Consider the following 27143-nt stretch of genomic DNA (forward strand, 5'->3'; position numbering starts at 1 on the left):
GCAAAAAAAACCCAATGTGCTGATATTTTTTTTAGTTTTATTTATCGACAAGAACTTTTTTTTTTGTTCGTAGGTACAAAATGGCAATGGAATGATAAGACCCTTGTCGCAGTCTGTTGGAAAGACAATGACCAGTCATACTGCTACGGTCTCCACTGCGTGTGCTGGCGACCTCCACATTGGGATATCTTCCGCGACCGAGGACAGTTTGCACATTACCCACACGTCAACAGCCAAGTCCATTTTGTCTTCCCACAGTTCAAATGTGGACATCTCGAACAGGAGTCGGCTCCCATCAGAGCTTGTGCACGTATCCCAGGAAAAAGCATTCAGCTTCAGCAGGGAACTCGAGGGAGGTGCTGGGGAGGACCACAACAATGCTGGCGAGCAAGAGATGCTGCAACCGAGAAGCAAGCGTGATGGCAGCTTTTCAGAAACCCTGCCTCATGAGATCACTGGGGGAAGTACGGAGGCTGAGAATGGAAACCCAGACGCTCAGAGTGGCGAACAGCTGATCGCAGAAACCGTGCCACAGTCGGCTGAGAGGAAAGAGACCATGAAGTCGGGAAGCTTCAATGTCAGCTGGGAAACTGCAGAAAAGGACTTTGATGAACATTTTAAGGAGAAGGAAGTTATCACAGGTAAAAAAAATCTGGAAACCCCCCCCCTGCAATATTGGATATCTGAACTAAAACACACACAATACTAGAGATACCTAGCATGCCATGCAGCATTTGTGGAAAAAGAACATAAAGTGTCAGATTAATGACCTCAAAGGCTCTGATGAAAGGCATGAATATAAAACATTAGCATTTTGTTCAGTGTGGGCTTCCCAACCTTTTTCGTCCCGTTTACCCCTGGCAATTTTAATAGCACGTAACAATGTTATTTCACTTATTTATGAACAACTAATGATGAACAGATACTGGTACACCAGAACCAAACACAGTCAGTCAATGAGAAAATATATGTACAAATCCAGAATCAACAAATTTACCCCCTGGGTAGGCAAAATTTACCCCAGGTTGGGAACCCTTGGTTTAGAGATACAGCGCGGAGACAGGAGCATTTATTGATCGGCTCATGACCCAGCAGAAGCGATCTGTCACTTTCAAAATCTTTCATTTCCTTGAGTTCTCCTTAACCTTCCCAACTCCAATAAGAAGCGCTCAATTTTAACACTCATCATGATGGAAACTCTTCCCCTACTTCACCACACGACCCTTTCAGTTAGCACTCTAAAGAGAATCCACAGCTCAAGTTCAGCATATAATAAAAGCTGTAAATGCTGTAAATACTCAGCAGATCAGGTAGATTGTGACTAGTTTAGTTTAGAGATCCAGAGCGGAAACAGGCCCTTCGGCCCACCTGGTCCGCACCGACCAGCGAACCCTGCACATTAACACTATCCTACATGCACTAGGGACAATTTACACTTATACCAAGTATACAAACCCAAGCCAATTAACCTACAAACCTCAACGTCTTTGGAGTGTAGGAGCAAACCGAAGATCTCGGAGAAAACCTACGTGGTCACGGGGAGAATGTACAAACCCCGTACAGACAAGCACCCGTAGTCTGGATCAAACCCAGGTCTCCGGCGCTGCAAGCGCTGTAAGGCAGCAACTCTACCGCTGCGCCACCGTACCACCATTGTTTCTCACTCCACAGATGCTGCCTGACCTGTTGAGTATCTTTAGCATATTCTGTTTTTATTTGTGTTACAGGTACATTTTATTTGAATTCTGCCTTGAATCTATGATTCACTGATTGTTTCTTAGCTATCTGAACAGTTTAAGTTGCTCATGGCCAACTAAAAGGTTCTAAGATCAAATGTCGAGATTTTTAGTTAATGCTATTGGTATTTAGGGCTCAAAACTAAACTCCATTTAATCTTCAGCGAAGTATGTTGTGAAGTTAATGGTTTTAACTGCAGCATGGTGAAGTTTAATATTCTACAAGCAACCTTGCATCTGCAGCCTTGTGGTTATCACTATGCTCTGAGCTCTGTGTGCAGAATGCTTTAGAAGAAGGAAAAGACACAGCTGGTTAGAGTGATAGAGTGATACAGCGTGAAAACAGGCCCTTCCACCCAACTTGCCCACACCGGCCAACATGTCCCAACTGCACTAGTCCCACCTGCCTGCATTTGGCCCATATCTCTCCAAACCTGTCCTATCCATGTAGCTGTCTAACTGTTTCATAAATGGTAGGATAGTCCCAGCCTCAACTACCTCCTCTACCTCCTCAACTCCTTCCGCAAAGACCGCTCCCTCCGCAACTCCCTTGTCAATTCTTCCCTTCCCTCCCGTACCACCCCCTCCCCGGGCACTTTCCGTTGCAACCGCAAGAAATGCAACACCTGTCCCTTCACCTCCCCCCTCGACTCCATTCAAGGACCCAAGCAGTCGTTCCAGGTGCGACAAAGGCTCACCTGTATCTCCTCCAACCTCATCTACTGCATCCGCTGCTCTAGATGTCAGCTGATTTACATCGGGGAGACTAGCGGAGGTTGGGCGATCGTTTCCCCGAACACCTCCGCTCAGTCCGCAATAACCTACCTGAACTCCCGGTGGCTCAGCACTTCAACTCCCCCTCCCATTCCCAATCCGACCTCTCTGTCCAGGGTCTCCTCCATTGCCAGAGTGAGCAACACCGGAAATTGGAGGAACAGCACCTCATATTCCGCCTGGGTTGCTTGCGTCCGGATGGCATGAACGCTGAATTCTCCCAGTTTTGCTAGCCCTTGCTGTCTCCTCCCCTTCCTTAACCCTCGAGCTGTCTCCTCCCATCCCCCCGCCCTTGGGCTCCTCCTCCTCCCTTTTTCCTTCCTTCTCCCCCCCACCCCTCATCAGTCTGAAGAAGGGTTTTGGCCCGAAACGTCGCCTATTTCCTTCGCTCCATGGATGCTGCTGCACCCGCTGAGTTTCTCCAGCATTTTTGTGTACCTACCTCCTCTAGCAGCTTGTTCCATACACCCACCACTCTTTGTGTGAAAAAGTTACCCCTCAGATTCTTATTAAATCTCTTCCCCTTCTCCTTAAACCTTTGTCCTCTGGTCCTCGATTCACCTATTCTGGGCAAGGGATTCTGTGCATCCACCCAATCTATTCCTCTCATGGATTTTATACACCTCTACTAGATCACCCCTCATCCTCTCGCTCTCCAAGGCTACTTGGAGCGCTGGAGTCCCAGCCTACTCAACCTCTCCCTCTTTTTTATTTTTATTTTATTTTTTATTTTTATTTTTTTTTAAACTACTTTTATTCAAAAAATAAAAATAAACATAGAGTATTAACACAATCAAAGACTGCCTATGTTGACAGTATACAAACAAACGATCATCAAATTAATATAACGTCAACTTTATCAACAAAACACTCGACCTCCAACGGCAACCAGCAATCACGGAAGGCCTCCAAAGTCCCCATGGACACCGCGTGTTCCCTCTCCAGGGACAGGCGGGCACGGACGTAGACCCGGAAAAAGCTCAAGCAATTTAAAAAACACTTAAACAAAATTATCAAATTAAAATATTAACATTTTTATCTATAATATATTCAACCTCCTGTGGTGACCAGCGTTCACAGAAGGCCTCCACAGTCCCCATGGACACCGCGTGTTCCTTTTCTAGGGACACGCGAGCTCGGACGTAACCCCGGAAAAGGGGCAGGCAGGCGACCGCTGTGCGGCCATCGACTGCCCGCTGCCTGGACCCGCGAATGGCCATCTTGGCCAGGCCCAGGAGCAGACCGACAGGGAAATCCCCTCCTCCCTCCCATCCATCCCCCCTCTGCACCGGGTGCCCATAAATTAATAGCGTTGGACTAAAATGTAGCCAAAACTTGAGGAGCAGCCCTTTCAGATACTCGAACAGTGGCTGCAACCTCTCACACTCTATGTACACATGGAACACGGTCTCTTCCTCACCGCAGAAATGACAAGCAGGGGAAGAGTCCGTGAACCGGCTCAAATACCTATTACAGGCCACGGCTCTGTGCAACACTCTCCACCCCAGGTCCCCGATGTAAAGGGGGAGGACTCCCTCGTAGAGAGACCTCCACTGGGGACCGCTCCCCTCGTCAGGTGGTAACACGGACCGCCAGGGTGTGTCTGGACGGAAGACGAGGGCGAGGAAGTGGAGAGTGTGCAAGAGCAGCCTGTACAGTACGCGCCTCTCCGCGTCACAGAACGGCACGCTGGGCATCTCGGAAAGGCGGCTCATGTTGCATGGGCCGGCTCTCGGGGAGGGACCCGGGCCGTGGGCCCTACGAACAATTCCGACTGAGCTGGGGTAAGCTCGTCCGGAATCGCTCCATGCACACGCCTCTCCTCAACACCCACCATCACAGCCACGACACCCCCCTCCCCCTGAGGAGCAGGACCCTGGCTGAAGGTGACCAAATTCCTGGCCTTCAGGAGGTCACGGTAAAAGCCAGGCAACTCCCGCCTATCCCTCTAGCTCAGACCATTGAGCCATGGCAACATCCTTGTAAATCTTCACTGTACTCTTTCCAGCTTGACAACATATTTTCTATAGCATGGTGCCCAGAACTGAACACAATACTCTAAATGCGGCCTCATCAACGTCTTATGCAACTGCAACATAACCTCCCAATTTCTATACTCAATACTCTGATGAAGGCCATTATGCTAGTCTATGAGTACTTTGCAGCTATCCTAGTCCATACTTTTCAGATACCCTTGTCCATACGTCCACTGTGCTTAAGTAAGGATTGAACACCAAATACTGTGTAATATACAACAGTGAAGCAGGACATTCTGGCCAATGTGCTTATGGCAAAAAAAAAATATTCCCTAATCAAGCCCCTTCTCACTGTTCGACAAATCCATTGCGTTTCCTTCCGGTCACAAAAAGATGACCTTATGGAATGTGCTAAGTAAAAATGTCTTGTCAAAAATATTAGGGGTGAGACGGTGGCGCAGCGTTAGAGCTACTGCCTTCCAGGACCAGAACACGGGTTTGATCCCGACTATGGGTGCAGGGTACGGGTCCTGTACGGAGTTTGTACGTTCTCCCTGTGACCCACGTAGGTTTTCTCCAAGATCTTTGGTTTCCTCCCACATTCCAATGGCGTACAGGTTTGTAGGTTAATTGGGTTGGTGCAAATGTAAAGTTCAGATTCAGATTCAGATTCAATTTTAATTGTCATTGTCAGTGTACAGTACAGAGACAACAAAATGCATTTAGCATCTCCCTGGAAGAGCGACATAGCAAATGAAAGTTGTCTCCAATGTGTGTGTGTAGGATAGTGTTGATGTGCGGGGATCGCTGGTCAGTGCGGACTCGGTGGGCTGAAGGGCCATTTCCATGCTGCAAGTCTAAAACTAAAACTAAAAAATATTTATGATACTAAAATAAGTCTACTAGGTTCATTCTGCTGATTTTGGTCAAAATTGTTCCTTCTGCCCACCTCTTAGCTCTAAGTTCCCTGACCTTGTTGATTGACCATTCAGAATATAGTGAGGTTGGTTGCCACCACAAGTCATACAGTGAGTTCCACACCCCCAGTGGTTATGTTAGTTAGTAGTTAGTTTCCTCAAATCTCCTGTAATTCATTTGCCAATTAACTTATGCCAAAGCCAATTGACATGGGTTTAAGCTGAAGGGGAAAAGATTTAATAGGAATCTGAGGGGTAACTTTTTCACACACAGGGTGGTGGGTGTATGGAATTAGCTGCCAGAGGAGGTAGTTGAGGCTGGGACTATCCCAATGTTTAAGAAACAGTTAGACTGGTACATGGATAGCGCAGGTTTGGAGGGATTTGGGCCAAACGTGAGCAGGTGGGACTAGTGTAGCTGGAACATGTTGGCCGGCGTGGGCAAGTTGGGCCGAAGGGCCTGTTTCCACACTGTATCACTTTATGACTATGAAGAGCCTGTTTCCACACTGTATCCCTCTACGAAGGGCCTGTTTCCACACTGTCTTTTACCCAGAGTAGGTGAATCGAGGACCAGAGGTCATAGGTTTAAGGTGAAGGGTAAAGATTTAATAGGAATCCGACCACCATACACAAAGGGTGGTGGGTGTATGGAACAAGCTGCCAGAGGAGGTAGTTGAGGCTGGGATTATCCCAATGTTTAAGAAACAGTTAGACGGGTACATGGATAGTACAGGTTTGGAGGGATATGAGCCAAACGCGGGCAGGTGGGACCAGCGTAGCTGGGACATGTTGGCTGGTGTGGGTAAGTTGGGCCGCAGGGCCTGTTTCCACGCTGCATCACTCTATGACTCTATAATGCTGTAGATCAAACATGCCTATGTTTCCAATAGCTCACTGAACAATGATCAAGATGGATACTGGGTGGTTGCATGGAATCCACAACCTGTCCTCCGTGGCTGCTACTACTGTCTGGTTTCTGATGGAATGGCAGAAATCTCTTTTTTCTGCAAACCATGATATAATTTACTCTGACATGTTTTACCTGTAGCAGCTGCTGTATTCCTATTGTCACTGACGTGTGAGACACTACATGACCCTACAATAATTCAATTTAAATTATATTGCTGTCTCATTGAAGCTGTAGATACAACCCAGTGGTGTGAATATTGATATCTCCAACTTCAAGTAACCCTCTCTCCATCCATCCCCCACCCAAGTCTTACTCGCTTCAAAGTCGTCTTGAGTCTCATTGTCTGTAACTCATTTTCACCCAGCCCACAGCTAACAATGGCCGGTTTCCTTTATCCTCATTGCTTATTTGCATATCCTTCATTCATTTGTTCTATATCTCTCCATGTCGCCGTCTATATCTCTCGTTTCCCTTTCCCCTGACTCTGAGTCTGAAGAAGGGTCTCGACCCGAAACGTCACCTATTCCTTTTCTCCAGAGATGCCGTCTGACCCGCTGAGTAACTCCGGCTTTTTGTGTCTATCTTTGATCAAACGTGCTTCCTATTTCTCATGGCTCACTGAACAATGGTCAAGATGGAGGCCTTTGGAGAACAGTGGACAAGATGGAAGCCATTGCAGAACATTGGTCAAGAGTGGTTTCATGGAAGCTACAACCAGGCCTCTCTGGCTGCTCCTGTGTTGTGGACAATGTACAATGTTTAGGCAGCAGTCTGGTTTCCGACAGAATGGCAGAAATCTTGTTTTTCTGCAAACCAGTGACATAATTGTTTACTCTGGCATGTCTTACTTTTAGTAGCTGCTGTATACATGTCGTCACTGAAGCGCGAGGCAGTGCAGAACTAAGAGAAAGAATGGCCAGTTTTAACCATTTTTAGAATTATATTTTGAATATATTTGTTGCAGGTTTGAGATGAGAATTCAAAAAAAAAAAAGGCAAGTTGAGATTTAAAAAGGAAGTTGGTAGTAAATGTGTCGAAGACAATTTCTTCATGGTGGTTCTCTTCTTTGTTGAGTAGAATGTGTGGAGCACGTTTCGGAAACTAAAACAGCCTCGGCGACAACATTAACGGCTTTGCAAGTCTCCGCCATAACATCCTCCAGACACGGTTCATGTCTGCAGCAAGCCACGCAATTAGAAAGCCAAGTGCCTTACGATCAATCGGAACCGTTTTCCACTGAAGTCAGCCGCATTGAAAAAAGTGAGGGGATCTCGGATTTCACCACCGGGAAAGGAATGTCCATAAAAGAAAGGTAATAAAGTCCGTTGAAATTTAAAATGTGGTGGAAGGTTAAAATTGCATAAACTTTGTCATATTGCTGGATTTTGGAGAAAAAAAAGGCTGCCAGTCTTTACAGCGGAAAAATAAATATAAAAATTAATATGCTACCAAAAATTTCCAATACCTTTTTGCTGATATATTCTTCATTTTGTTTCTTATTCTGCATTGTGGGCATTGTGGCTACTGAAGATATAGTGCACAATGTAGCTATTAGAAGAGTGTACAGTTCATGCTCATTTTGTAAAGTAATTGTGTTTAAAAATGATAGCATAAATAAATCATGATTCACCTCAATGCTTTTATTTTTAATGGAAAGGTCAGTTGCTTGTTTTTTCATTCTGCGATCTCTTCCCCCCCCCCCCCCCCCAATGTCCAACCTACTTCAAGTGGTAACATTCTCACAAAATTGAGCATTTGTGCTTTGAAGCTTAAGTTTCTCTATAACTGAAATAAACCGACGGTTAAAGATCGTATCAAAAATCGCACATTTAATGGAAAATATTTCCAGTGATCTTGCACTGGAGTTGTTCATGCTGCATACATTACAACCAAAGCATCAGTTTCAAGTTTTCAAATACAGTGCATGTCCTTTAGAGGCAGGAGCTGTTTAGTCAAAACATCCAAACCACTGGTAAGAACCTTATCTTATTAGTGCTGACAAATCCACTGTGTTTTGCTGGCTTTTTTAATGGCTTCTCATCTTCTCCCACTTAGTCAAGCATGACTTCTAAGGGAAACACTTCATTTCATCCCAGTTTTCAGGTGACATGTTGTCCGTCTCTTTGTGCTTCTACCATATTGACCTAGATCTAGATATTTTTAGTACACTCTCACCTTCTCTAAATGCATCTTGTTCCTGCCCCTTTTTGATTTGTACCGTCCATTCCTTCTGCCATTTAACCTCTGCTATTTTAGTTTAGTTTAGAGATACAGCACGGAAATAGGCCCTTCGGCCCACCATGCCCGCACCGACCAGCGGTCCCCGCACATTAACACTACCCTACACACACTACGGACAATTTATTTAAACGTCTATACCAAACGATAATCTACATATAGATTGGGTGAATCAAATTGGCTGGGGTGCTGAGGAAGAGGATTTCTTGGAATGTATGCGGGATAGTTTTCTAAACCAACATGTAGAGGAACCAACGATAGAGCAGGCTATTCTAGACTGGGTATTGAGTAATGAGGAAGGGTTAGTTAGCAGTCTTGTTGTGCGTGGCCCCTTGGGCAAGAGTGACCATAATATGGTTGAGTTCTTCATTAGGATGGAGAGTGACATTGTTAATTCAGAAACAAGGGTCCTGAACTTAAAGAAAGGTGACTTTGAGGGTATGAGACGTGAATTGGCCAAGATAGACTGGCAAATGATTCTTAAAGGGTTGACGCTGGATATGCAATGGAAGGCATTTAAAAACTGCATGGATGAACTACAACAATTGTTCATCCCAGTTTGGCAAAAGAATAAATCAGGGAAGGTAGTGCATCCGTGGATAACCGCGGAGCAGCGGGGCTGGAGAACGCCAGGTGAGCTGCGGGGCAAAAGACCGCCAGCGGAGCAGCGGGGCTGGAGTCCGCCAGCAGAGCCGCGGGGCTGGAGAAAGCCAGCGGATCCGCGGGGCTGGAGAAAGCCGCGGGGCTGGAGAAAGCCGCGGGACTGGAGAAAGCCAGCGGATCCGCGGGGCTGGAGAAAGCCGCGGGGCTGGAGAAAGCCGCGGGGCTGGAGAAAGCCAGCGGATCCGCGGGGCTGGAGAAAGCCAGCGGATCCGCGGGGCTGGAGACGATATTGATCGAAATGAGGTCAGCAATGAACACGGGATCAAAATCGCTGTTATAAATTGCCGCAGTATAAGAGTAAAATGTGCTGTGATCAATTCATTTATTGAAACTGAAAACCCTGATATTCTTATCGGGTCTGAATCTTGGCTGGACCCATCAATCAAATCTGCTGAGATTTTCCCTCCTCACCTCCAAATTTTTAGAAAGGACAGAAACACGCATGGAGGCGGTGTCTTCATCGGAGTTAACAATACCATTCCCTGTTTTGAAAGAACAGACTTAGTCAGCGACTCTGAGCAAATCTGGTGTCAAGCCACACTTGAGGGTCAGTCGTTACAGATCGGAAGCTTTTACCGACCACCTGACATGAAAACGGAGCCTCTTTTAGATCTTGGATCAAACATCTCCAAAATTAACGCCTCATCACGCTCTCCACTTAACATCCTGGGGGGTGATTTCAATGTCCTGGGTGTAGATTGGTCTGATGGCATACAAAGCGAACCAAAAGGGGCTCTCCCGGAAGCCCTAGCTGACCTTACTCTGGAAAATCACCTGTCCCAAAAAGTCTCTTTCCCTGCCAGGCGTGATGAGACAAGTGGCACCGAAAATACTTTAGATTTACTGTTCACTTCACACCCAGATTTAATCTCGGAAGTTTCATCATGTGCAGGAATTAGCGATCATTATATTATCCAAGCAAAACTGCACGTAAAGCTTAAAGTTCTTTCAAAACCACCGTGAAAAATTTCCCTCTGGATAAAAGTGAACAGCGAGGAATTTAAAGACCTAGCAAAAAAACTGGCAAAAGATTTCTTCAACCTGCAACCAGATAAAAGATCCGTAGAAGACAACTGGGTGTGGCTGAAAAACTCTTTAAATAATATTGTCACAAATCATGTTCCTCAAAAACTAATCAAGGGCCGTATGCGTCCTCCTTGGTTTTCGGCAAAACTGAAACGTCTCTGCAGTAAGAAAGAGAAGTTTTATATCCGTGCCAAAAAAGGCGTACAAAATTGGACTGGGACAATTTTACTAGTGTGCGAAAGCAAGTCGATTGTGCAATTAGGAGTGCTCATAGACAACATGTTTCCTCTATTCTTGGGGGAGAGCAACCCAAGGCTTTTTGGAGACATGTGAAATCCAGACGGACAGACAACACTGGTGTCCAGATGCTTAAAGTGAACAACTGTCTGATCACTGAGGACCAGGCGAAAGCAGAAGCTCTTGCAAACCAATTTCAACACGTTTTCACCCGGGAAGATGTGGAGCCTTCATCATTTCCAGTCCTTCCGCCCAGCCCATATGCTGATATGCCTGCTATTAATATTGAGGTTGAAGGTGTCAAGAAGTTATTGCTCAACATTAATACCACAAAAGCAATTGGACCAGATCAGATACAGAATCAAGCCCTCAAGATCGCAGCCGAAGAACTGGCTCCAGATTTACAGTTCATTTTTCAACAATCACTTGACTCGGGCGATGTTCCGCTGGATTGGAGGAAGGCCAACATCACTCCTCTCTTTAAGAAGGGTTCAACCACCAACCCAGCGAATTATCGTCCTGTTTCACTAACAAGTACTTGCTGCAAATTGCTGGAGCATATTATTGATAGTAATCTGATGCGTCACGTGAGCAAACATAATATTCTTGCCAACAACCAACATGCATTTAGGAGGCATAGATCATGCGAGTCTCAACTTATCCTGACGACAAATGACCTGGCCAAGCACCTTGACAGTAACGTCATCATGAATTTAGTTGTGCTGGACTTTTCTAAAGCATTTGATGTCATCCCACACCAGAGACTGCTTCGGAAGCTTGACTTCTATGGTATTCGTTCCAACACGAAACGATGGATTTCCAGTTTCCTGACAAAACGTCTTCAGCCTGTGTGTGTGAACAGAAAGTGCTCCAATTGGCATCCAGTGTTGAGTGGTACACCCCAGGGCACAGTACTTGGCCCACACCTATTTTTGCTTTACATAAATGACATCCATGAAAAAGTCGCAAGTACGACCAGACTATTCGCTGATGATTGTTTGCTGTACCGTCCAATTAAGTCAACTGACGATGAAGATGCTCTCCAAAAGGATCTCGATACTATGGTCGAGTGGTCACAACAATGGGGCATGCAGTTCAACCCTTCCAAATGTGAAACCATGCGTGTCACCAGAAAGAGGAATCCAGGCGTCACATCCTACAACATACTTGGTGTCACCCTTGATGAATCCAAACAAACCAAGTATCTTGGCATCAAATTGCAGTATGATCTGCGTTGGAATGGTCAGACTCATCATGCAACAGTGAAAGCAACAGGAGTCCTAAACTTCATGAGGCGCAACTTTCATCATTGTTCAGCTTCTGTCAAGGAGATGTGTACAGCAATTCGTTCTTCCCACGCACAATTAAAGCATGGAATAATCTCCACCAAACTATAGTTACCCAACCAGATGCAACTAAATTTAAAGTAGCACTTTCTTCCCAATAACCCTTTCTGGCTTAATCCCTCCCTTCACCACCTCCAGTTTAAATTCCAGTTGGAATATTTTGGAGGACCAAGTAACCAAGAACCAAGAACCAAGGGGAATCAGGGATAGTAGCAAAACAAAAGATGAAGCGTACAAATTAGCCAGAAAAAAGCAGCCTACCAGAGGACTGGGAGAAATTCAGAGTCCAGCAGAAGAGGACAAAAGGCATAATTAGGAACGGGAAAATAGATTATGAATGAAAACTGTCAGGGAACATAAAAACTGACTTCTAAAGTTTTTATAGATATGTGAAAATGAAAATATTAGTTAAAACAAATGTAGGTCCCTTGCAGTCAGAAACAGGCAAATTGATCATGGGGAACAAGGACATGGCAGACCAATTGAATAACTACTTTGGTTCTGTCTTCACTAAGGAAGACATAAATAATCTGCTGGAAATAGCAAGGGACCGGGGGTTAATTGAGATGGAGGAACTGAGTGAAATCCAGGTTAGCCGGGAAGTGGTGTTAGGTAAATTGAATGGATTAATGGCCGATAAATCCCCAGGGCCAGATAAGTTGCATCCCAGAGTACTTAAGGAAGTAGCCGCAGAAATAGTGGATGCATTAGTGATAATTTTTCAAAACTCTTTTGATTCTGGAGTAGTTTCTGAGGACTGGAGGGTAGCTAATGTAACCCCACTTTTTAAAAAGGGAGGGAGAGAGAAAACGGGGAATTACAGACCAATTAGTCTAACATCGGTGGTGGGGAAAATTCTGGAGTCAGTTATTAAAGATGGGGTAGCAGCACATTTGGAAAGTGGTGAATTCATTGGACAAAGTCAGCATGGATTTATGAAAGGTAAATCATGTCTGACGAATCTTATAGAATTTTTCGAGGATGTAACTAGTAGAGTGGATAAGGGAGAACCAGTGGATGGGTTATATCTGGACTTTCAGAAGGTTTTCTACAAGGTCCCACATAAGAGATTAATATACAAACTTAAAGCACACGGTATTGGGGGTTCAGTATTAATGTGGATAGAGAACTGGCTAGCAGACAGGAAGCAAAGAGTAGGAATAAACGGGTCCTTTTCAGAATGGCAGGCAGTGACTAGTGGGGTACCGCAAGGCTCAGTACTGGGACCCCAGCTATTTACAATATATATTAATGATCTGGATGAGGGAATTGAATGCAACATCTCCAAGTTTGCGGATGACACGAAGCTGGGGGGCAGTGTTAGCTGTGAGGAGGATGCTAGGAGGCTGCAAGGTGACTTGGATAGGTTGGGTGAGTGGGCAAATGCATGGCAGATGCAGTATAATGTGGATAAATGTGAGGTTATCCACTTTGGTGGCAAAAACAGGAAAGTAGACTATTATCTGAATGGTGGCCGATTAGGAAAAGGGGAGATGCAACGAGACCTGGGTGTCATGGTACACCAGTCATTGAAAGTAGGAATGCAGGTGCAGCAGGCAGTGAAGAAAGCAAATGGTATGTTAGCATTCATAGCAAAAGGATTTGAGTATAAGAGCAGGGAGGTTCTACTGCAGTTGTACAGGGTCTTGGTGAGACCACACCTGGAGTATTGCGTACAGTTTTGGTCTCCTAATCTGAGGAACGACATTCTTGCCATAGAGGGAGTACAGAGAAGGTTTACCAGACTGATTCCTGGGATGGCAGGACAGGGCAAAGACTGGATAGACTCGGCTTATACACACTAGAATTTAGAAGATTGAGGGGGGATCTTATAGAAACTTACAAACTTCTTAAGGGGTTGGACAGGCTAGATGCAGGAAGATTATTCCCAATGTTGGGGAAGTCCAGAACTAGGGGTCACAGTTTAAGGATAAGAGGGAAGTCTTTTAGGACCGAGATGAGAAAATCATTTTTTACACAGAGAGTGGTGAATCTGTGGAATTCTCTGCCACAGAAGGTAGTTGAGGCCAGTTCATTGGCATTATATTTAAGAGGGAGTTAAATGTGGCCCTTGTGGCTAAAGGGATCAGGGGGTATGGAGAGAAGGCAGGGATGGGATACTGAGTTGGATGATCAGCCATGATCATATCGAATGGCGGTGCAGGCTCGAAGGGCCGAATGGCCTACTCCTGCACCTATTTTCTATGTTTCTAAACCAATTAAACTACCAACCTGCACATCTTTAGAGTGTGGGAGGAAACATAAGATCTTGGAGAAAACGCACGCAGTCACGGGGAGAACGTATAAACTCCGCACAGACAGCACCCGTAGTCGGGTCTGAACCCGGGTCTCTAGCACTGGAAGCTCTGCAAGGCAGCAACTCTACCGCTCCGCCACCATGACGCCCGTTATTGCATATCCTTTTGCTTGATCTTAGTATGTCAGTGCACCCACTAGTTTAAAGTCAAGCACAAATATGCAGGAGGGATCTACATATTCCATCCCAGTGTATGACATCTGTCGATTCTCTTCCCCGATTTTCTTTCTTACCCATCATGAGACCCAGTTTTCACCCAGTGTCCTTACTCAAACCGCTTGAGTCTTTCTGCACACCTTTTTAATCTCTCTAACTTCCAATGCAGTCCAGAGCCTGCCTAAGTTTGGAGTGGATCTGTTTTGCAGATGTTAGTGCTTATAATTTTTTTGTTTTGTTTCAGAAGCATTTAGAGTGTGCAGCATCAAAAAGTAACTTGAATCAGTTCAATAAATATTTATTTTCAATGTGACCTTTCTAAGCTTGCTTTTGAATTAATGTAAGCAGACACCGTTTTTTTTGATGAATGTCATTTGTGAACTCCTGGTAAGCCTCCAACACTACAGTGTACATGATTATATGCTGGGTCTGTTCACCATATTTGGTAATTGGACATACGTAGATTTCCCACATCCATAATAGGTCTAACATTTCTCCCTCCATGAGCACGCTCACACAGGTACAAAACAACGAGTTTCCATTCATTTCATTGTATTAACTAAAAAGCAACAGAAAGTATAGGTTGATTTTTGTTTTAAGTTCGTGATGCATGTTTAGTTTCGCATGTTTAGTTCCTACATATTTTGTCTGTTACTTCGATTTAAACCAGCATCCGAGTTCATTCCTACACATTCTGTCTGCTAACGTCACCCATTCCTTCACTCCAGAGATGCTGCCGGTCCCGCTGAGTTACTCCAGCATTTTGTGTCTACCTTTGATTTAAACCAGCATCTGCAGTTCCTTCCTAGGCATGTTTAGTTTAGTTTAGAGATACAGCGCGGAAACAGGCCCTTCGGCCCACCGAATCCACGCCTACCAGCGATCCCCACACATTAATATTATCCTACACACACTAGGGAAATTTTCCACTTATATCAAGTCAATGAACCTACATACATGTATGTCTTTGGAGTGTGGGAGGAAACCGAAGATCTCAGTGAAAACCAACGGGGAGAACGTACAAACTCCGTACAGATAACACCCGTAGTCAGGATCGAACCGGGGTCTCTGGCGCTGCAAGCGCTCTAAGGCAGCAACTCTACTGCTGCGCCACCATGTCTTATAAAACATTTTATTATTTTGCCTTTGGCCTCCTCCCTTCCTACCAGCCAGGACTCAAATACTCGTTCCCAAGTGAAACAGAGATTTACTTGTACTGCCTCGTGTTAATACAGTCTTTGCTGTTCATGGTGCAGTCCCATCTACAGTGGGAAGATCCAGATACAGTCTGGGTGACTCATTTGTGGGAAAACCTCCAGTCTAACCACAGCTGTGACTCTGAGCTTCCATCCTGGCATGAGTCTCGTACACAGTCTCAGTGAAACTCAGTGTAAATCTCTTGCAGCCTTCAGAGATCCACAGATTTAGTTACTTCATTCTAATTTTCTCCAAATGCATCTTGTTCCTGCCCACTTTGCTTTGAACCGTTCATCCCTTCTGCCGTTTAATCTCTCCAACATTATTGCATATCTTTATGCTTTATTTCTTGTCATTCTTTCTCTACTTTTCCCACTTCTAACAAAAGGCTGTGAAACATTATTGATTTTTACTTTATGTGCACAGTACACATTTGAGTATCCTTTGAGTGACTGGCAATTTTGGTATTTTCTATTGAAGATTATCAGCATTCTAGTAGTTTAGTTTAGAGATACAGCGCGGAAACAGGCCCTTCGGCCCACCAAGTCCGCGCAGACCAGCGATCCCAGCACACTAACACTACCCTACACACACTAGGGACAATTTGCATTCATACCATGCCAATTAACCAACAAACATGCACGTCTTTGGAGTGGGAGAGGGAATTGAAGATCTCGTAGAAAACCCACAAGAACATGGGGAGAGCGTACAAACTCCACATAGACAGCACAGGAAGGCAGCAATTGTACTGCTGGGCCACCATGCCATGCTTTGCTTTACTTTGAACAAGTTGGATCAGTTAAAGCACATGATATCAAAAGACCTGAAATTTATATCACTGGGTAACTAGGGCAATATACTATGATAACAAGATAACTCTTCAGCTTTTCTGTGTGTTGGCTATTTGGCTATTATAGTCAATTATTGTCTTTTTGTTTGATTGTTTGTGGCCTGTAGGCAACACTGGCTAAGATGGATTTTAATGTCCATCCCTCTTTGCCACTGAACTGAGGCAGTCAAGAGTCATGTACAGGACGGAACTGCAGATGCCGGTTTACACCGAAGATGGACACAAAATGCTGGAGGAACTCAACGGGACAGGCAGCATCTCTGGAGAGAGGGAATGGGAGACATTTCGGGTCGAGGCTCTTCTTCAGATTCGACCCGAAACGTCACCCAATTCTTCTCTCCAGACTTGCTGCCTGTCCCGCTGAGTTACTCCAGCATTTTATGTCTATCTTCGGTTTAAACTAAGCTAAATAATGGGTATAAAGATGAGTTGGAGAATAATGTAGCCGAGAGATTGACAATCTGGTTGAGTGGTGCCAAGACAGCAATCTTGCTGACTGTAGACTTCAGGAAGAGAAAACCAGGTGTCTACACATTGTCTTCAATGATGGGGATCGTGGTGAAGAGAGCTTCAAATTCCTGGCACTGCCTTTCAATATCTGTCCTGAGCCAAGCACATCAATGCAATCACAAAGAAAGCTCATCAGCACCTCTACTTCCCTGGAAGATGTAGGAGATGTCGACAAATGTCCGCAGTTGTACCATAGCGAGCATGTTGATTATAGACAATAGACAATAGGTGCAGGAGTAGGCCATTCGGCCCTTCGAGCCAGCACCGCCATTCAATGTGATCATGGCTGATCATCCACAATCAGTATCCCGTTCCTGCCTCCTCCCCATACCTCTGACTCCGCTATCTTTAAGAGCCCTATCTAGCTATCTCTCTTGAAAGTATCCAGAGAACCTGCCTCCACCGCCCTCTGAGGCAGAGAATTGGTTGCATCGCTGCTTGGTTTGACAACTCGAATGCCCGGGAAGCTACAAAGAGTGGTGGACATTGTCAGATCTATCATAGGTACTAACCTCCCCACCATCAAAGGGATCTATCAGAGGCACTGTTTCAACAAGGCAGCCAATGTCATCAGAGGCCCCACACCACCTTGGCCATGCTCTCATTTCATTCCATCATTAGGAAGAAGGCACGGGAATCTAAAAACACTGACCACTTGTTTCAACTACAGCTTTCTTAAAATTCAAAATAACCTTTATTCGGCGAAAAAAAAGATATACAATACAGGAACTGTGCAAAAAATGTTTCTGACATTCTCGGAGGCTATACACACAGTCATTTCATCCTAACGTACAAATCTATACCCCCCACTCCCTTGCCACTCATGTGGCCCACTGGCGTGAAATTCCTTCCTTCCATTGTGGGGCGTCTCCACCACACACTCCCCCCCCCCCCCCCCCCCCCCCACCCCCCCCCATGTCCAGCAGCGGAAGGACCCTAGACTGTGGTCCTCCCCCACCGAGCCTTGGCGTTGGCTGCACCGAGCTTCAGTGCGTCCCTCAGCACACACTCCTGCAGTCTGCAGCGGGCCAGTCGGCAACATTCCCCGACCGACATCTCGCTCCGCTGGGAGGCCAACAAGGTTCGGGCAGATCAAAGAGCGTCTTTCACCGAGTTGAAGACCTTCCAGCAGCACTTGATGTCAGTCCCTGAATGTGTCCCTGGGAACAGTCCGTTGATCACAGAGTCCTCTGTGACGGAGCTGTTCGGAATAAACCGTGACAGGGACCCTTGCAAACTTGCAAGAACAGGTTCTTCCCACCAACCATCAGGCTCTGGTTCCCTGCACAGCACTAATCGCTACCTCTGTTTCCATAATCTCATATGGACTGTCTCTCTGGTTGCACTATGACATTGCAGTAAAGCTGACCGTTGGTACTGATATCTATTTATTATCTTATTTATTTTAAATATAGTTATCTATTGTGTTATTGGGCCTGCTAAGATGCAGCAAGAGAGAAAGAATGTCATTGTTCTATTGGAGGTACATGCATATGACTATGAAACACCCTTGACCAAACCCAATGAACTTCAGGAAGCGGAGTGAATTTAGAGGCTCTTCAGTTTCAATTCCGTATATCAATCTTATTTGGTACACTTGAGATATTAACCATTTCCATTGATTTGAATGAAAATACAAAATAGTGAATTATATAACAGGTTCACAAGTTATTGAAGTAGAATAAGGCCATTCGGCCCATCTAGTCTACTCGGCCATTCAATCATGGCTGATCTCTGCCTCCTAATCCCAACTTCCTGCCTTCTCCCCATAGCCCTTGACACCCGTTCTAAGCAAGAATTTGTCTATCTCTGCCTTAAAACTATCCACTGACTTGGCCTCTGTGGCATTGAGTTAACGACCCTCTGACTAAAGGAGCTATTCTAACTAAGCTTGTCTGCGTAAAGAAATAACCAACTTTATATCTTTACATTGAGATGATTTGAACTATCGGGATCTTATTTGGTGATCTTGGTCTGTTACTGATGGTACCATGTTCCTTAAGCTGTTGATGCAACTTTCTTTCAGGATGGCTCTGCTGAAGCGAAGTGGAGAGGAGGACTGGAGGAACAGAATTAACAGGAAGCAGGAGAGCAGCAAGATGACCATGATCAGTCGCTACGCCCAGTATCAGGAAACGGAGCAAACCTACATCAAAAAGGTGACACATTTCCCAAATACCATATTGTATACAATACGATACGATAGAACTTTATTTATCCCAGGAGGGAAATTGATCTGTCAACAGTCATAAAAACACACAAACACAAAATACATGAAACATGCAATTAAAGTGACGAGGGACATGGATGGGGAATCTTTGGCTGGATATGGGCCAGGCACGTGCAGATGGGAGCAGATTGGATGACTCGGTCCTGTTCGGCATGGACTAGTTGGGCCAAAGGACCAGACTCTATACTTTAGTTTCGTTTAGAGATAGAGTGCGGAAAAAGGCCTTTCGGTCCACCGAATCCTTGCCGTCCAGCGATCCCCGCATATTAACGCTATCCTACACGCACTAGGGACAATTTACATTTACACCAAGCCAATTATCCTGCAAACCTGAACGTCTTTGGAGTGTGGGAGGAAACCGAAGATCTCGGAGAAAACCCACGCAGGTCACGGGGAGAACATACAAACTGCGCACCTGTAGTCAGGATCGAACCTGGGTCTCTGGCGCTGTAAGGCAGCAACTCTACCGCTGCACCACTGTGCCGCCCAACTCTATCCGAGGTAGTTAATGGTTGCTTTTTTCATAATAACACCAAGAAAAATTAGAGCATGGAAATCGTGAATTTGGTATATGGGGGCAGCCAATAAATGTATAGTTTTAGTGGGTCCACATCTACACTTTAAGTTTTGTTAGCATCGAACATACAGGACAGGAACGGGCCCTTGGGTCCAAAATGTAAGGGTGTCAAGGGTTATGGGGAGAAGGCAGGAGAATGGGGTTGAGAGGGAAAGACAAATCAGCCGTGATTGAATGCGGAATAAAGTCTATTAGGCCGAATGGCCTAATCTGCTCCTACAACTATTAGGCCGAATGAACTAATCTGCTCCTACAAGTATGACGTTTCTAAAATCCACGTTACAAAAAATTCAACCACGCTAGTGAGACACGACCTGCCGCATACTAAGCCATGCCGTGTACTATCCCTTAGCCCATTCGCTTCCAAATGGGAGTAAATCCTATCTCGAAGAATTCTCTCTAATACTTTCCCTGCCATTGACGTGAGGCTCACTGGATCCTCTCTACCTCCTTTCTTAGGTATATAGCCTCCGAGAATGTCAGAAACATTTTTTGCAAAACTTACCTTCAGCGGCGCTGCAGTTCTGCCGCTGCTCGTGTGCGCGACTTTGGCGCCTGTGAGAGAGGGGCGGGTTTAAAACGCGATTTTCTCTAGGCTGTTGTTCCCTCTGCAATTCCATGGTTCACCCGACCCTTCCCACCCAAACCACCCCCTCCCCAGGTGCATTCATCTAAAACCACAGGAGATACAACACTTGTCGCTGTACCTCCTACCACAACTCTGTCCAGGGACCCCGACAGTCCTGACAGTTGTGGCTGAGGTTCCCTTGCACCTCCACCAACCAGATCTACTGTTTCCGGTGCTCCCGGTGGAGGCTCCTATACATCGGCGAGACTAAACATAGACTCGGCGATCGTTTCGCTGAACACTTACACTCAGTCCGCCTTGGACAATGCGATCTCCCGCTTGCCGAACATTTCAACTCTCCCCTCCCATTCCCACACTGACCTTTCTATCCTGGGCCTCCTCCACTGTCAGAGTGAGGCCAAACGCAAAATGGAGGAACAGCACCTCATATCTCACTTGGGCAGCACGCAACCCAGTGGTATGAACGTTTATTTCTCTAACTTCAAGTAACTCCTGAATTTCTTCCCTTCTCCACCCTAGTCCTACTAGTGCCACTGTTCTCATGCTTGTATCCCTGCCATTAGCGCATCTTCCCCATCTAACAATGGGCCATGATGGACTCCACCCTTCCTGAGGTCATCTGTTGCCGGCCCTGTATTGTTCTGCCCTTCTCGATCTTTCAGTCTGAACAAGGGTTCCGACCCAAAATGTCACCCATTCCTTTTCTCCAGAGATGATGCCTGTCCCGTTGAGTTACTCCAGCATCTTGTGTCTATCTTCGGCATCTGCAGTTCCTTCCTACGCAATCGGATGCCATTGTTGCTCATAGCAGGCTGTCAGTTTCATGCAAGAGGCCATTTAAGAATTACTCTGCTTAAGTATCAATGCAAATGGCTGCTTATCAATTTCCAATGAAACTATTAAGCAGCGTAACATGCAGCCTTTAGTATTTATAATGCTGTTTTCTCGAGTGGGTGATTTTCGTAGGAACACGACGATCTCATTAGAGCAGAGCTTAGGGGTGGGCTGATGGCACATCGGTAGAGTCGCTGCCTCACAGCGCCAGAGACCTGATCCTGACTACGCGTGCTGACTGTACGGAGTTTGTACATTCTCCCCGTGACCTGCGTGGGTTTTCTCCGAGATCTTCGGTTTCCTTCCACACTCCATAGACGTACAGGTTTGTAGGTTAATCGGCTTGGTATAAATGTAAATTGTCCCGCGTATGTGTAGGATAGTGTTAGTGTGCGGGGATCACTGGTCGGTGCGGACTCGCTGGGCTGAGGGCTTGATTCCAAGCTGTATCTCTAGACTGAACTAAACCACCTGTATTTAAAGCAGTTGAAAATAAAAAGGGTCATGAGGTTTGGGGAGGAAATGGGAAAGTGCTGTCCAGGGCAAGATTGGATCAGCTATTATTTTATTGAATGGCTGGTGGAACTAGGGTTAGGGATAAAATTGCCAACTCCTGTGTGTAACCTCGTGAAGGAAATAAATAAGGGTAAATGCACAGTGCCTTTTCCCCAGTATCGGAGAATCAAGAACCAAAGGACATGGGTTTAAGGTGAGAGGGGAAAGATTTAATAGGAACCTAAGGGGTAACATTTTCACACAAAGGGTGGTGGGTGTATGGAACGAGCTGCCAGAGGAGGTAGTTGAGGCAGGGACTATACAACATTTTAACGACATTTGGACAGGTACATGGATAGGAAAAATTTAGAGGGATATGGGCTAAACCCAGGCAGGTGGGACTAGCGTAGTTGGGGCATCTTGGTCAACATGGGCAAGTTGGGCCGAAGGGCCTATTTCTGTGCTCTATGAATCTATGACTACTCTTGTTTCTTATGAAGATAGATGGTCGGTCAGGAGATGTCTGCTTTTGGTTAATCTAAAATAATAATGCTTATAGATCTGCGAGTTTCATTCCAAAAATCAACTTTGCAATAAACCTATTCATTCTCAAACCTGTTGCCATCTTTCCCCTTTTGTCCCAACCTGCAGGAGCAAGGAGAGATTGCCGATGACATCTGCCTTTCTAATCCGCTTTGGGTAAGACCAGTAGTGTGTGTGGCGGATTTTCCGGGGGCCTGCCTTGTGCACCTCTTTGTACTTTCTGGCCTGCTTTGAGGGTCAGGATGCCACAGTTTCATGAATCACCATAAACATGTATGAAAATGTATGGGCGATCACCATAAACGTATGGAATTGTATGGAGAATCACCATAAACATATGGAAATGTATGGAGAATCACCATATGTAAATGTATGGAGAATCACCATAAACATGTATGAAAATGTAGGAGAATCACCATAAACATATGGAAATGTATGGGGAATCACCATAAACATTTATGGAAATTGCACCGTGACCTTGCATGAAAAATCTTTCAAAAGCAATTAAGCTTATCCTATGTGGGAAATTAGCCAAAGGACCTGAGTGTAACTGATACCATTAACATACTATCGTATGAATGAATTAAAGTTTATTCTGAAGAGGGTCTCGACCCAAAACGTCGCCCATTCCTTCTCTCCAGAGATGCTGCCTCACCCGCTGAGTTACTCCAGCATTTTGTGTCCGCCGTCTATTTTAACTAGCTTCTACAGTTCTTTCTCACACAAACTTTATTATCACATGTGGCACGTCCCAGTGAGATGGTGAGATTCTTTGTTTTGCGTATACAGGTATGCAAAGAGTCGCCAAGTCTTGGGCGAAGTTACAAACTATTCCATTTAGTTTTCAATTGTCCCCCCCTTGTTCTCTCTGCATGGCTGATCACCCAAAATCAGTACCCCGCTCTGGCTTTCTCCCCATATCCCTTGATTCCGTTAGCCCTAAGAGCCATATCTGACTCTCTCTTGAAAACATCCAGTGAATTGGCCTCCACTGCCTTCTGTGGCAGAGCATTCCACAGATTCACAACTCTCTGGGTGAAAAAGTTTTTTCTCATCTCAGTCCTAAATGACCTACCCCTTATTCTTAAACTGTGACCCCTGGTTCTGGACTCCCCCAACATCAGGAACATTTTTCCTGCATCTAGCCTGTCCAATCCTTTAAGAATTTTATATGTTTCTATAAGATCCCCTCTCATACTTCTGTGTTGGGAGCACATTCCATTGAAACTGATGGAGAATCAAATGAGCACCCCTGGATTTCTGAGACTGAACTTAAAACAGGCCTGTCTCCTAAACGTGGCACTGGCTTTGGGTTAGACCACCAAATGTAGCTTGTATTTCCATGGAGGTTTTACAATAATAAGCCTCCCAAGCTTTATCATAGGGTATTGAAATATTTTGACGGTGGTATTGCATGCACTGGGCTGCACGGTGGCGCAGCAGTAGAGCTACTGCCTTCCAGCGCCAGAGACCTGGATTTGATCCTGACCGCAGGTGCTGTCTGTACGGGGTTTGTACGCTCTCCTCATGATTTGCGTGGGTTTTCTCGGTTTCCTCCCACGCTCCAAATACGTAGAGGTTTGTAGGTTCATTGGCTTGGTGTAAATGTAAAAATTCTCCCTAGTGTGTGTCGGGTAGTGTTAATGTGCGGGGGATCGCTGGTCAGCAGGGACTCATTGGGCCGAAGGGCCTGTTTCCACGCTGTATCTCTCAACTAAACTAAACGTGGAGACACTGATCCAAGTGACCGAAAGGTCAGACAAAGTGCCAGGTGGTTCCTCCAGAGGTTTAGGGAAGAAATTCCAGAACTCATTGAGCTGCTGTAACCAAGAATGACCAACGTCAGCCTGGAGTGGAGTAATACTGGCCAGCTTTTGGGATGTAAATCTGATGGAAATGAAAGGAAAGAAATTAAACCACAGAAGGAAGAGGCTTTGCTTAACGGGAAACCTGCAAGCCCAGGGCCAAAGCTGAACGTGACTTGGTGTAAGTTGGGACACGGCAGCAGAGGTTTTGGTGAGTGGAAAGGGAGGTTACTGTCAATTTAAATTTGAACCATTGCATTTAGCTGAAGGACACAGAACCATTACAGCACAACAGGCAAGGCCTAGTCCCTTGACGGTTCAGTATAGTTTATTGTCACGTGTACCGAGGAACAGTGAAAAGCTTTTGTTGCATACTATCCAGTCAGCAGAAAGACAGTACACGATTACAATCGAGCCATTTATAGTGTATGGATACATGAATACGGAATAATGTTTAGTGAGTTGAATTGAATACATTTTACTAGACACGTATGTATACATACAAGGAATTTGCCTTGGTGCTTTGCTCGCAAGTAACAACACGATATACAGTAGACAATTAAAAATTACACATGTGAAGAGTGAAATATAATACCAGAGCAAAAGGAGGCTACAGACATTTAGTTATTGAGTAGAGCTATAGCTTGTGGAAAAAAGCTGTTTTTATGTCTGACTGTGGCGGCTTTGACAGTCCGGAGTCGCCTTCCAGAGGGAAGTGATTCAAAGGGTTGGTGGCCAGGGTGAGAGGGGTCAGGGATGGTCTTACCCGCTCGCTTCCTGGCCCTTGCAGTGTACAGTTCAAGGTAAAGCCAGCAAAGTCAGATCAAGGATAGTCCAAGGGTCACCAAAGAGGTAGATAGTAGTTCAGCGCTGCTCTCTGGTCGTGGTAGGATGATTCAGTTGCCTGAGATATGGAGATGGAATGAAGCGGCCTTGTGGCGGCACAGAAATGGAAATAATGATTGAAAGCCTTTTAATAATCAATAATTACACCAAGGCAAGATTTGGCTCAGATGATAAATATCAGATGAATGGTTCAGAATCCACTTTTGGCATGAGCGAGGGTCAGAGCTTGAACTCTAATTATTTAATGGACCTTCAGTTTAATTATATCCTGTACTTACAGAAAATTATTTCAGAGTATTCACTTGAAACCTTAATTAAGCTGACTTCACTGCTCTCCTGTTCAGGTGTCAGAGGTGAATTGAGGAGGAATTCATTTTTATATTTCATGGTTTATACTTGCAAATTCATATTTATTGGAAGCATTCCCTGGATTAAAAGCCCATTTTAAAATTCCCGTGTCATTAGAATTGCCCTGTGTGATTTAAATGTTAGCCACTCGTTTCTGTGATAATCCCACTAATTTCATCTCATTCTGGTTGGGTCTGTGAATGTTGTTTGCTTCTGCTTTTGTCGTCTCATTGTGTTGCTTCACCTGCTAGATTTTATATGTCTTTCTGGAAGTAATCCAGTTGATTTATGTTCAAGGTGGGAGCTGGTTCTAAACATTTTTAACCTGTCGCTGGTTTCTTCATTTTAATATAGTGTGTTGATTATAGAGTGTGGAAGCAGGTCCTTTGGCCCAACTCGCCCACACCGGCCAACAATGCCCCAGCTACACTAGTCCCACCTGCCTGCGCTTGGTCCATATCCCTCCAAACTTGCCCTACCCATGTACCTGACTAACTGTTTCTTAAACGTTGGGATAGTCCCTGCCTCAGCTTGTTCCATACACCCACCACCCTCTGTGTGGAAAAAGTTACCCCTCAGATTCAATAGACAATAGGTGCAGGAGTAGGCCATTTGGCCCTTCGAGCCAGCACCGCCATTCAATGTGATCATGGCTGATCCTGGTAAATTCCTAGTAAATCTTTTCCCCTTCACCTTGAACCTATGTCCCCTGGTCCTCGATTCGCCTACTCTGGGCAAGAGATTCTGCGCATCTACCCGATCTATTCCTCTCATTAAAGAGGAATTTTTCAAGATGACCCACAGAATCCTTTATTAAGCTTGGCAAACAGTACTGATTGTGGGTGTAAAATTATAGTGATATCTGTTTGCCTGACTTGATTTGGTCATGTTGAACACCAAGTGAACAATTACATGATGAAAGGTATTTATATTTAGTTTAATAGTTTCTTTCATAATAATTGACATTAGTTTAGTGTTGAGAGACTGTGCGGATACAGGTCCTTCGGCCCACCAAGTCCGCTCTGACCAATGATCCCCGCACACTAACACTATCCTGCACACGCAAGGGACAATGTACAATTTTACCAAAGCCAATTAACCTACAAACCTGTATGTCTTTGGAGTGTGGGTGGAAACTGGACCTGCCGGGGGAAACCCAGGCAGGTCACGGGGATAATCGTACAAACTCCGTACAAACAAGCACCCGTAGTCAGGATTGAACCTGGGCCTCTGGCGCTGTAAGGCAGCAACTCTACTGCTGTGCCACCGTGCTGCCCAGTAGGACTTTATCTAAATAATAAAGTAAATGAAATGTGCACCCTATTACTGAAGGTTCATCCACTAGGTGTACAGATGTATCCATGTGAAGATTGCAGTAACAAAAATCTTTAATGATCAGCAAATCTTTATTGCTGCAACAAATTCAAGTGACAGATCTTCCAATAGTTGTTGTCCAAACCAAGTATGCATTTAATAATTTTATCCCTGCTCATTTCCCTCTTAAGTAAGAGAATAATCTTAATTATGATTGTTAAAGCTGTTACAATACATGTACTTCTTCTTCTTGCGAATGGCGTGCACAGCCTAAAGTTGTAGGCCGACTTGTTCTATTTGATTTTATTTGATTGTGCACGCCAGGTTGATTACATTCGTCAAAACAGGGTGGATCACGTGAAGGTTGCAATCAGGGCCGGATCTACCTATAAGCTAGACAAGTTTAAGCTTAGGGCCTCGAGGTCTAGGGGGCCTCGCAGAGTCAAATTTACCACTAGGCTTCATAGGCTGAAGCTTAGGGCCTTGAAATCTAGGGGGCCTCCGGCCAAGGCAGGACACCTACCATTCAACTCTGGGCGGGCCCCCCTCTCTATCTCTCTCTCTCCATCTGCCCTGGCTATCCGTGTCTGGATCGCCGGGTCTCCGCTCTCCGCTCGCTCCTCATCCGCCGGCACGTCAGGCCGCCTTGCACATTCGCATTGCTGCGGCCTGCATGTCCTCCCCCTGCCCATGAGCACAACCACGG

The 27143-nt window shown here is 45.3% G+C and overlaps 1 protein-coding gene across 2 annotated transcripts in view; it reads left to right on the top strand.

Annotated features, from left to right (window-relative positions):
- svil (supervillin) overlaps positions 1-27143 on the top strand; it is a 181808-nt gene that overhangs the window by 86771 nt on the left and 67894 nt on the right. For both annotated transcript variants that reach the window (XM_033045191.1, XM_033045198.1), the window contains exons 15-18: positions 74-641; positions 7394-7628; positions 18883-19015; positions 22233-22280. In XM_033045191.1, the coding sequence (XP_032901082.1) occupies positions 74-641; positions 7394-7628; positions 18883-19015; positions 22233-22280 (984 nt within the window). The remainder of the gene's footprint in view (positions 1-73; positions 642-7393; positions 7629-18882; positions 19016-22232; positions 22281-27143) is intronic.

Source organism: Amblyraja radiata, chromosome 2, assembly GCF_010909765.2.
Source record: "Amblyraja radiata isolate CabotCenter1 chromosome 2, sAmbRad1.1.pri, whole genome shotgun sequence".
In the NCBI taxonomy this organism is placed as follows: domain Eukaryota; kingdom Metazoa; phylum Chordata; class Chondrichthyes; order Rajiformes; family Rajidae; genus Amblyraja; species Amblyraja radiata.